The 12403-nt window shown below is 46.2% G+C and overlaps 1 protein-coding gene across 3 annotated transcripts in view; it reads left to right on the top strand.

The window, feature by feature from the left end:
- PICALM (phosphatidylinositol binding clathrin assembly protein) overlaps positions 1–12403 on the top strand; it is a 91580-nt gene that overhangs the window by 21203 nt on the left and 57974 nt on the right. For all 3 annotated transcript variants that reach the window (XM_056858078.1, XM_056858076.1, XM_056858075.1), the window contains exon 2: positions 12014–12156. In XM_056858078.1, the coding sequence (XP_056714056.1) occupies positions 12014–12156 (143 nt within the window). The remainder of the gene's footprint in view (positions 1–12013; positions 12157–12403) is intronic.

The raw sequence follows: 12403 nt of genomic DNA, 5'->3' as shown, positions 1-12403 counted from the left end.
TGAAGTGGTGCTCAGCATTACCCTGGGCATGTAAGAAAGGGCTACGAGAGCCAAACACTGACGCAACCCTTCCTGCCCTCCCTCTCATGATCTGCCTAAGTTCACAGAATGAGTATTGCTGTCAGATGACCATTAACCTCTGCTTAAAAACTTCCAAAGAAGGAGAGCCCACTGCATCCCAAGGAAATCAATTCCACTGAGGTTCCATTGCTTTGTCAGGAAGTGTTTCCTAAATGTTTAGCCGAAAGAAAAGAAGGTAACAGAAATGGGAATGCAGAAGTCACTTCAGTCTCATCTCGCAGGGGTGTTGTAATTTAAACACTGCTGGGTTTCCTTATAGGCTGTTTCTCAGTCAAAGATGGCAGCTCCCAGTTTGTGGAAGCGAATAGGAGCCCCGTGGTGCGGATTGGTAAAGCTGCAGTACTGCAGTCGAAGCTCTGCTCACGACCTGAGTTCGATCCCAATGGAAGTCGGTTTCAGGTAGCCAGCTCAAGGTTGACTCAGCCTTCCATCCTTTCGAGGTCGGTAAAATGAATACCCAGCTTGCTGGGGGTAAAGGGGAGATGACTGGGGAAGGGAAGGTACTGGGGAAGGTAAACAAAGTCTGCCTAGAAAACGTCGGGATGTGACATCACCCCATAGGTCAGGAAGGACCCGGTGCTTGCACAGGGGACCTTTACCTTTTACTTTCTACTGTCATGTTGAGCAGGGCTGATGCTACCATTAGGTGAACTAGGCGGTCGCCTAGGGCATAGACCTCAGAGGGGCGCAGAACTGGTCTGAGGGGCACCGTTTTAAACAGATTCGTTACTTGGGAAAAATGCAACCGACAATTTATATTTATTTTAAGATAAGTACCACAACAATGCTTTGGAATATAAGCAATTATGATGTCTTATAAATAGTTTTGTGCTTTTATTTTTCTACAAGACAACTGTTTTTGAAAATTGGTTAGCAGTGGGGGGGCACAAGTAGTTAGCCTTGCCTAGGGCGCAAAAATGACTGGCACCGGCCTTGATGTTGAGGTTACATAAAACAACATGAATGAAAGGGATATCCATGGCTACTAGTCATGATGCATATCTATTCTGTACAGTTTCAGAGGGGCATTCCTCTTACCGTATATACCCGTGTATAAGCCGACCCGCGAATAAGCCGAGGTGCCTAATTTCTCCCCAAAAATGGGGAAAAATTAGGCACCCGTGTATAAGCCGAGGATCGGCTTATAACCCCTCCCTCCCAGCAGGCTTACCTTTGCTCCAGGCCCGGCGAAGGCGGTGGCGCCCCCCCCCCGCGGCCGCAGGAGGCCCTTTCAGGCTGGGGGGGCTGGGTGTGCCGGGAGGCGGCGGAGGCACGGACTTCCCGCGGCCGCAGGAGGCCCTCCCGGGCCGGGGGGAGCCGGGCGCGCCCGGCAGCGGCGGAGGCGCAGCCTTCCTGTGGCCGCAGGAGGCCCTCCCAGGCCGTTCCGGCCGGGGGGAGCCGGGCGCACCTGGCGGTGGCAGAGGCGCAGCCTTCCCTCGGCCGCAGGAGGCCCTCCTAGGCCGGGGGGAGCCGGGCATGCCCGGCGGCGATGGCGGCGGCCATCGCCGCAGGAGGCCCCCACAGGGCGCTCCTGGCCGGGGGAAGCCGCGCGGGCCCGGCGGCGGTGGCGGCAAGTTCCCTCCTCCCTCCCTCCTCTACCGTATTGACCCGCGTATAAGCTGAGGCCGGCTTTTTCAGCCCTTTTTTTGGGCTGAAAAACTCGGCTTATACGCGAGTATATACGGTATATTAGGTGCTGTGGAATACTGGCTGGATAATGCTGCATTTATGGAATGTGTTGTTGGTCCGCTTATATCGTTTCAAAATAATACAAAATTTTGGATTCAAAATTGTGCTAATTATATCAAGAACTGTTTGAATTATTTTTTTTTCCTTACTGAGACTGGGAAGAGAAGCCTTAAACTTTGGGCTAGCCCTGGTTTAAATGGCTTCAAATTTTGTTTCTGTTTTGTTGATACAGAAATGAAGTTTTTGAAACAGATTGTCATGGCCAGGAATGTTAACCTGAGCTGACCAGTATCAAAATCTGCTGAAATTCTTGCAAGGTGTTTTCTTTCTTCAAAGGTGTTGGTAACTCAGAATAGTTGTACTGGGTGGCTTCTTGAGAGGTAAGATGTGTGACAACATTCACGCATGTCAGAATTATCACTAAAATGTTACGATACCTCGAACTCAGGTTACTTCAGTGCGATGTGAGGTACTGTGAGCAGGATCCCACATCACCAGGCACATTAGCACTTGTGGCATAATAGATTTGTTATTACTGAAGGTGTCACGAGACTTTGTCTGCTGCTGCCAGCACAGCAAACACAGCTGCCTTCCTGGAACATGCAGCGTGGTTATTTACGTCCCACTACTGGCTGCCCACTTCCAGCAAGCAGCTGAGTGACAAGGTGTGAGCCTCCCCACCTGCTCATGCAGCTGTTTTAGCATCATGCAGAGTAATTCTTTGTGGTGGTGGAGAGTGCTGCCAAGGCATAGCTGACTTACGGAGACCCCGTAGGTTTTCAAGGTAAGAGACGAGCAGAGGTGGTTTGCCATTGCCTGTCTCTGTGTGGGCTGAGAAATATGAAACAGTGTAATCAAACGGCACGAGACAACCAGCGAGCAATGCATCAAGAGTAGGATTACAGAACCAGAAAACAATATGAACAACAAGCTGCCGAAGAAGTGAGCTGTGACTCACGAAAGCTCATACCCTGGCAGAAATTTTGCTAGTCTTTAAGGTGCTACTGGACTCTTGCTCTTTTCTACTGCCGAAGGCAAGGTATACTACAAACAATGCAGAAAGTGGAATTACAAAGGTATAAGCGAATGCAGTAATGCAAGATGATACCTGCAGAAATAGTTGCAATTGACCTCAATCCCATGTCCTGGGCTTTTCCATTCTACTGCTGTTCACATTCCTTTATAAAAATGCAGCATGATTCCTTACCTACTTAGCATGGCATGATACTTCAACAGTTGTCGAGGATCAGATAGTCACTTCGAGTCCTACTTGCAGTATCCAGTTACTTCTACATTTATTGGTGTTGTGGTATTGTGGCATGAGTAAGTACACAAGTTAACATGGTACGATGCCCTGGGTGGAATCCCTTCCAAACTTGTCTTCCTCTCAGTGGACAAAAAGATTGCCACAACAGGATAATTAAACCCATAACACTTTGGTTAACCTCAGTCAAGTGTAGGATAGCTGCTGCTGTTGCTTTGCCTCGCACCAAACGAAATCATGTGTAGAGTCTTTAGCAAGAGTTCATCTTACAACTGCCACCCCGTCTTAAGTGGTCAGCATTCAGCCTTGGCATTCATAAGTTCTTGTTAGAATCTCGAGCCGCCCCCACTATAAAAAAGCAAAGCCTTTACTTGGAGGGGGCCAAATATTCCACGTACTGTGAAATTTCTAGGCATCATGGCAACCTGGCATCTGGGATTTGCTGAGTCTTGCCTGTTGTGATCAGAGGGTTCACAGCGGTGATGAAGGTCATATCCTACTCCTTAGGGCAGGCATAAAAATTATAATATGGCAGATGTCACGTGTTCCTAGTGTTGGGAGGCAGAAAGGTGTTCAGGCATGAATTTTACAGTTCTTTCCCATATCATTTATATCAAGTTGGATCTTGTATGTTTGTTCCACTGGCTCAAGGCTTCCTTGTATGGGCAGAAGCTGCTCCATTGGCACAAGAGGCAGTAGCAGTGTTTTTTTAATGGTTTTTCCTTTTTCCATTCAGCTCTTTTCTACCACCTCCGGCACTGCCTTTATGGTGCTCACAGGCAGCTGCTTCGGAGAGGTGCGACAGATCCATTTCCGCTCATGGTGCCTTATGGTGCAGCATAGGTTCTAGGCCGCTGAAAATCAGTCGGAAGGTTGAACGTAATACATTCATTATTTCATGGAAACATTTGGGCAACCTTATCAATTACCCACCTACAAAGTTGTCTTATACTGGGTCAGACTGTTGGTCTGTCAAGGTCTACTCAGGCTAGCAGTGCCTCTCCAGTGTCTCAGATAGTGGTATTTTCACATCACCTACCACCTGATCTTTTCAACAGAAGATGCTGGGGATTTAAGCTGGGACCTTCTGCATATCAAGCAGATGTTCTAAGAACATAAGAAAAGCCATGCTGGATCAGACCAAGGTCCATCAAGTCCAGCAGGCTATTCACGCAGTGGCCAACCAGGTGCCTCTAAGAAGCCCATAAGCAAGACAGCTGCAGCAGTATTGTCCTGCATGTGTTCCACAGCACCTAATATAATAGGCATGCTCCTCTGATCCTGGAGAGAATAGGTATGCACCATGACTAGTATCCATTTTGAGTAGTAGCCAATGAATTACCCCTCTCCTCCATGAACATGTCCACTCCCCTCTTAAATCCTTCCAAGTTGGCAGCCATCACCACATCCTGGGGCAGGGAGTTCCAAAATGTAACTATGAGCTGTGTGAAGAAACACACCCTTTTATCTGTTTTGAATCTCTCACCCTCCAGGTTCAGCAGTGACCCCGTGTCCTGGTATTATGAGAGAGGGAGAAAAGTTTCTCCCTTTCTACTCCCTCCATACAATGCATAATTTTATAGACCTCTATCATGTCTCACCTTAACCGCCTTCTTTCCAAGCTAAACAGCCCTAAGCGTTTTAACCACTCCTCATAGGGCAGTTGCTCTAGCCCCCTGATCATTTTGGTTGCTCTTTTGTGCACCTTCTCAAGCTCTGTTCCACCACAGAGCTGTAGCCCCTCCCGAATGTTATGGTGTAGCATAAGGGAAGAGGCGGTCTTGCTCCTGATAATCGAACTGTGCCGTCCTGCACCAAGTGAAGTCTCAGAGTCGACTTCAAGGGGAGACCTATGTAGAGTGCATTACAGTGGTCTAGTTTCAGTGTTACCGTGGCATGGATCCTTGTGGCATTCATGTTCTCTTGAATCCAAGTCTAATCTCATACTTGGTGAAATAGACCCATTCAGGTGTTTTAGTTGTATTTATATTTCTCAGATACTCCTCTCCTTTCTTCTAAGGAGCTGATGGCAGGTGTGTATGAGTTATTTGATTTTATCATTACTTACTGGGTTAGACTGAGAATGTGGCTGGCCTAAGGTCATAATCCAGGGAGTTTTATGGCCGAGCAGCGATTTGAAATCACGTCTCCTTGGTCAAGGTCCTAACCCATGACAACACTTAACTCCTGTCTGGAAGCTCTGGTGAAATCCTTCGCCACCAACTTGTATTATCACATTTTTTTTGCCATAGTTAAAATCAGCCAGGGTTTTTGTGTGTGTGTGAAAGGCTTTTAGAGGGATGTTGTTTGCTCCTGTGAACTAATTAACTTCTTAGATGCATGCGCTTAGTCACAGAGTGGCATAACCGGCGAATGGAAATACATTTGATAAGGGTAATGCCGAGATGTCATAGTACGCATATCTGAACTGCTTTTGAAAGCTGCTCTTGAGGTTGTTTCTTTGCCAGGGAGGGGAGGCCCATTACCAACAGTCGGCTAACCCGTGAGCTGTAGTCTGCACTCCGGGAGTTGTTCATGTAGCCCATTCTTCCATGACATTTTGTGGCTAACACACTTCTGGCATCAGTGCTGCCTGTTGGTGCCTGTCAAAATAAATTGCTGAAATTGCTGTAACGGTTGAAGGGGGGGAGCTGGGGGAGCGGAAGAGGCTTTCACCTCTTCCAGCAAGTTCCCTGATCAGGCCTGGCCAGTGGGGTGTAGTGTGGTGTCGTGGTTAAGAACGGTGGACTCTAATCTGGAGAACTGGGTTTGATTCCCCACTCCTTACCTGAAGCCTGCTGGGTGACCTTGGGTTAGTCACAGTTGCCTCAGAATTCTCTCAGCCCCACCTACCTCACAAGGTGTTTATTGTAGGGAGGGAAAGGGAAGACAATTGTAAGCCAGTTTGAGACTCCTTAAAGGTAGAGAAAATCAGGGTATAAAAACCAACCTTCTCCTTCTTGCCTGTCTTCTCTAGAAACAGTGCACACAGAAAGCAATACCAATACTGTATTAAGACAACAATTTTAAAAGCCCATGGCTCAGAGTTTACGGTAAAAGAATAAAGCTCCTTTTAAAGCAACTCACTACTCTGAGCTTCGCTTATGCACAGTTCTCTTGTAGGTATCTCTTACTTCCGGTGGGGCTTGTGGCTCAGCTGTAGAGCCTCTGCTTGGCATGCAGAAGGTCCCAGGTTCAGTCCCTGGCATCTCCAGTTAAAGGGACTAGGCAAGTAGGAGATTGTCAGACTCCAGGACCTCGTTGCATCTCAGGAATAATAAACTTCGCTCCAGACGTTGCAGAGAGTTTTAAAAGTTTTATTAAGAAAGCAAACGAGTTTAGTGGTCTATACAACTTAAGGTTAGAATAACGACGAGGATTTTACAGATCAGCTTTATAGGATGTACACACTAGAATTGTTTACACGTAATGGCTTTGAAATGCAAAACATCAGAGTTCTTTCAAACTTCAAGAGAGAGAGGGTTCCGGCAAAATCACACCTTGAGATCAGAGCAGATTTACAATAGGAAGGCTACTTTGAAATGGAGACATCGGCCATAGCACCTTTCTCCCAAACTGAAGAGACTTTCCCACGGGACCAGAAGGTGGGGGAGGGGAGGACACGGAGCTTGCTATCCGGGGCTCGATTGTGTGCCCTCGCTGACAGTGATGTGAAAGACCTCCGCCTGAGACCCTGGAGAGCCACTGCTGGTCTGAGTAGACAGTACTGATGTGTTCAATGAGTTGGGTGTGCTCTTGCTGCCCTTTCAGCACCTGCCTTCCTTAAACTGTTTGTCAGGCCGATATCCTCCTTCACACCCAGAACCAAATGAATAGGGTCAATAAGTTTAAAGGGCCAGATGGAAAGGCGCAGGGGGAGTCGTAAGGAAGCTCAGATAATACTGGTCTTTGTTCTTCGTTAATACGCAGTGTAATTACGTGGCTGTTCACGCTCTACCCCAAGCAAAGTTGTGCAATTCAAATCAGTTGTCAGATTTAAAATCTGCATTGCTTCCTGTAGTTCTGCTGCTAGACCTGAAAGGTTGTTGCTGTACATAGAACTGTAGCCCCCTCCCCAGTGCCTGACTCATGGATATCCAGTACCTCTTGGCTTCTTTGTGCTCCCCCCCTTACCACTTGGGTATGTTCCTTCCAGCCTCTTTGTAACGTTGTGGTGGTGGTCGCAAGCACCGTCAAGTCACAGCTGACCTACGGTGACCCGGTAGGGTTTTCAAGGCATGAGACATTCGGAGGTAGTTTGCCATTGCCATAGGGACTAGAAATGCTCTTCTAGTTGAAGTGTCCTGCTAGCCAGTTTAATTCTTCCTTAAGTGATAGAGAAAGTTGGCATATAAAAAGCAACTCTTCTTTGTCACTCTGCCATGGAAGATCACTGAGTGAAATTTTGGCCAGTTGCGCACACTCAGCCTAACCTACTTCACAGGGTTGCTATGAGGAGGGAGAATAATGTTGCGTAAGCTGCCTGGTGTCCCCACTGGGGAGAAAGGCAGGGTTTAAATGAAATAAAGAAGTTGTCTGTTGCTTTACATTTCACATTTGGCTAAGATGCTCCTGAGTACCTTCAATTGGCATTTTCAGACAATGGCCAAACGTAGTTCCTGTTTCCCTTGAAACCTAATCCTGGATGCAGCACCAAACGCTGATCTGAAGGCTTGGTCAAGGAGCTAAAACCGGTCCTGATGTTTACCCTGTTTCTTGAAATGTTTACTTAGGTTCATGAGAATTATCGGCTTAACCATTTTGAAGAATGTGTTGACATGGGGCTGCACCCAAAAATTTCATCATGTCAAAATTTCCCTCCCTTTCTTTAACATATAAACTTGCATACAAGTGATACTAGGCAAGTGATACTTCACATTGGAGAGTGGGGACGGGGTAGTACGTATCTTTGGCTTGGGTTCACACGCTTGCAGCAACCGTAACATTACACGATAGAGGGGTGGAACCGCACACAGATGCCGTTTTAGACCACCCGGTGGTGAGCATAGGTGTGTAGTTCATCCCTGATTCTTGGTGTGCAGGTCTAGATCACTGCAGGGGTTCTTCATGTAGAGCCGTGGTTCCCAAAGTGGGCAGTACCACCCCCTGGGGGCAGTGGGATTACCTAGGGGGCACTAAGAGGCAAGGGGGCAGCTGGAGGCTGGCCCCTTCAACTGTGTTGTTCACTAATTTACAATAGATCAAGCTATGGCATCATGCAGAAAATTTGATGGAAACTATCAGAATTCTCCCCCCAGACTTTGAAGAGCTGGTACCACTGGATCAAGTCCATTAGTTTTGTTGAATAAATTTCAACTAAAAAGATTTAATTTGATTTTGAATTGATGTGCAATTAATTGCTACTGTTTTGAAATTTTATTGTTATTATCTTCTTTAGTGCTTCGTGCAAATGCCCAGTTTGAATCATGCTTTTTATAGGATAGGGTAGAGGGCGCTGGGGTTGAGTTTGTGGAACCAAGGGGGTGGGTGGCCCAAAAAGTTTGGGAACCACTGATGTAGAGTTTGAACAGCAGTAGAATCCTAGCTTCCTCAACAGGTGTGGAAGCCCCAGTATATGGGGTTTTTAATTGCTGGTGGTGGTATTGCAGTAGGAGCTCCTGAAACGTGAGCTGGTTTGCTTGAAACTGTCCAAAGGTGAGGAGGGCACGTGCGCAACTTCCTTTCTAGGGAACAAGGTGGGAGTTTTCAAAACAGTGCAGTGATTGGAAATGAAAGGGAACATTGTATGGCGCAAAATGTGGAGGCTGCCATGAAAACACAGAAAAATATGCAGACACCAGCCACAAAACTAATAGCTTTGGCTTGCCTGCCGTGGTCCTCTGTAGGTGCGAATGATGTAAACCCCATAGCTGTGAACTACAAAGTTTAAGCCAAAGAGCTTCAAATCGCCTCACCCAGTTTTACAAATTCTCATATTATTGAGGCAGAAAAGAAGTAATATTCTGTGTATGGCTAAGATTTGAAAATTCTTGCTTTTTTAACTGCCTGAAACAATATTTACATAATAAGCACATTTTTAAAAAATAATAAAGCTGAACAGTGGTTGGATTTGTTCCAAGTAGTTTCTGTTCACAAAGTGGAAGTCAGCGTTTAGTCATGAAAGGGGAGGACAGGAAACTATTTGGGCTGGTTAAGGAAATGTTGAATACCTTTCCAGTGAGCTTTTTATTTTTTAAAAAAAAAGTTCATTCCTAAAACTGCAGTTACCAAAGTTGTATGTAATGCTAAAACTGAGGGATTGACTTTCACATTTCTATAGACCATTTGTTGTAACCTTCTCTCTTCCTGCCCGCCCCCCTCTTTTCCTGGGATCTATAACAGTAAAACTATTAAACTAAAGCTTGGCAGCACAGTTAGCTTAAATGGCTGTAATGCCGCTTTAACATTTCTAATCTGCTAAATCACTTAAGTATTTCTGTGGCTGCCAAGCACAAGGCTGTGACTTTGAAGAAAATCGTATTTGTAGCAGAGTCTGATTCTTGTTAGTGGACAAATGCTTTAACTGACTTTTAGCTTTGCCTCTGTTGGGGGGGGGTTACCATTTGTGGGCTCTGGGACATACAACTCAGTGTGAGCCACTTCACACATTAAAAGGTAACGGTAGTCCCCTGTGCAAGCTCCGGGTAATGGTGCTTGCACAGTTACATGGGGTGACCTCATACTGTTTATGGTATGGTTTGCCATTGACTTTCCCCAGTCGTCTACACCAGAGGTTCCTAAACTGTGCTCCGTGGAGCGTCTGGTGCTCCGCGAAACATCTCCTAGTGCTCCATGAAGAGATTGGAAAGAAAAATACAACTGTCATTCGGTTTAGTATATAGGTGCTAAGTGAAAATTAGTGCTCCACTACAAATTTATCTTCTGAAAAGTGCTCCATGACTCAAAAAGTTTGGGAACCTCTGGTCTACACTTTACCCCAAGCAAGCTGGGTACTCATTTTACCGACCTCGGAAGGATAGAAGGCTGAGTCAACCTTGAGCCGGCTACCTGAAACTGACTTCCATCAGGATTATCAAAAGGCATTTTATTTTAAAAATCTGGCTTACATTTTTAAAAATCCGATTGTTTTATTTTTTTAAAAAAATTATTGATTTTTATCCATCCCTGGCATCTTGGCTACAGCAGGAGAGGTGAAGCGAGAAAGTCTATTGAAACATGCTGGTAGATGACCAAAGTTTCTGAACAGAGCCACAGATTGGTCTCCTAAGGGAACTCTTTGAGTTGGATGCAAGACTGTGAAGTTTCCTGGCTTTCCCCTCCAGCCAGTAGCTCTTTTCAATTTGAGAAAGTGTATTCCAATGATGCAAGATCCCCATAGAGTCATATCCATGTGGGTCGGAATGCTGCTATAGGGAGGGACATGGAATCCTCTCTTCCTCCTCTTCAGTCGCCAGAGCTAAGCTCATAGAAGAAGAAGAGTTGGTTTTTTATGCCGACCTTCTCTACCACTTAAGGAAGAATCAAACCGGCTTGCAATCACCTTCCCTTCCCCTCCCCACAACAGACACCCTGTGAGGTCGGTGAGGCTGAGAGAGCTCTAAGAGAGCTGTGACTAGCCCAATGTCACCCAGCAGGCTTCATGTGTAGGAGTGGAGAAACAAACCAGTTCACCAGATCAGCGTCCGCCGCTCATATGGAGAAGTAGGGAATCAAACCTGGTTCTCCAGATTAGAGTCCACCACTCCAAACCACCACTCTTAACCACTATACCATGCAGGCGGAAGGGAGCAATTTTGCCCATCCCCGTTGCAGCCTGCTGATCTACATGGCTGTTACTTCACATGGGTCCTTTGACACCCCCCCCCCGATAAACTTTTCTGGGGGTGGATAGAACAGCTTGGGGTAGGGAGAAAGTAAGCAAGATCAGTGACCATCTGTGGTGTGTTCTTCAGAAAAAAAGTATTTTCTGATAGCAGATACTGGCTGGGATCCAGCAATGCGCAAGGGAAATTCAAACCAGCTTGATGCAGCTCTGCTTGCGCAAGATGTGGTGCAACACCTCACACTTTCCTCCCTGCATTTTATAGTGCCCAGAAATTGCTTGCACAGTTTTCTTGCGCAAGCAGAAAAAATGGTTTTAGGGGTGTTCTGCGTTGAACTTAGCACCATGGGGGTTGTGTGAGGTTTTTTTCACCCTTCCGCTTGCGCAAGAGCCCTGGTGCGTGCAGAAGTCTTGTAGATCTGAGCCGCTTGGTTCAAGCCTTCTTTCTCATGCACTGCTGTATCAGCAGAACAATTTGCAGTTGGTTGTTGCACTGGCGAGTCCCTGCCCAAGCGGTTCCTTGTAATGCAGCTATGAGAGCAAATGCCATAAAATAATTATTTTTTGTTTTTGAGAGTATGCACAGATTTGCTCGATGGGATGCTTGCTTATTTCCATTGTCAGCCTTTAGCCAACATTGGCCATTTTTGCATGGTAATTAGTAGCACGTTCCAGGCTGAATTGCCCCGCATATTTTTTTGAACTTTGCACACAGAACCTTAATTCCGGAAGTGACTGTGAAGCCGGTGCATACCTGCTTTGCTTTACTTAAGAGCCCCTATAATATGCTAATGGCTATGCAAACAGGAACGAAGGAGCAGACGAGTGGGGGGGGGTGGAATTTCTCCTTTTCGGCAGGACCGTGAATAGGAATTTTTAAAGTCGCATTTTAAAAAAGAGCTGTGAGTGAGCATCAAAATTGACCATGCATAAATTGCCATACTGTATCTTGAGGTCAGTCCAACTACTGGTGCAGAATGGGGCCGCACACTTCACTGAGTCACAGTCTCACAACCCACTTGCAAGAGATGTGATTGGCTTTTGGGTTGGGGGAACCACTGCCCTAATTGCATGACCTATCAGCAGGGACTAGAAAAGGCACGCAAGGAGAAATTCCCCGTCTTTCCCCATCCCCTGTCGCTTATCAGAAGGAAATATCACTTTCTAAAATACCAATAAATCTTTTTACATTGCAGATTTAATACAGTGCACAAATGAGATGAACGTGAACATCCCGCAGTTGGCAGACAGCTTGTTTGAGAGGACAACCAACAGTAGCTGGGTGGTGGTATTCAAGTCGCTCATCACAACTCACCATCTAATGGTGTACGGCAATGAGGTAACTCTGACCCCTGTAAGCCACAAATTTGTTGTGTGAATGGTTTCCTCTGTGTGACCCTGTGTGGTGTTCACTATCTGTGAGAATGACTGAAGAGCAAAGTCAATGCTGCACTTTCCTTGGCAAAACAAAGTACCACAATATCATGGGTTGAAATTAAATCAAAAGAGTTTCCATCTAGATTAGGAAGATTTTTCTAACAGAGCGGTTCCTCAGTGGAACAGCTTCCTCGGAAGGTGGTAAGCTC

The sequence above is a fragment of the Euleptes europaea genome, chromosome 12 (assembly GCF_029931775.1).
Source record: "Euleptes europaea isolate rEulEur1 chromosome 12, rEulEur1.hap1, whole genome shotgun sequence".
In the NCBI taxonomy this organism is placed as follows: domain Eukaryota; kingdom Metazoa; phylum Chordata; class Lepidosauria; order Squamata; family Sphaerodactylidae; genus Euleptes; species Euleptes europaea.
Note: the sequence above shows the minus strand (reverse complement) of the source record. Positions and strands in the feature narration are given on the sequence as shown.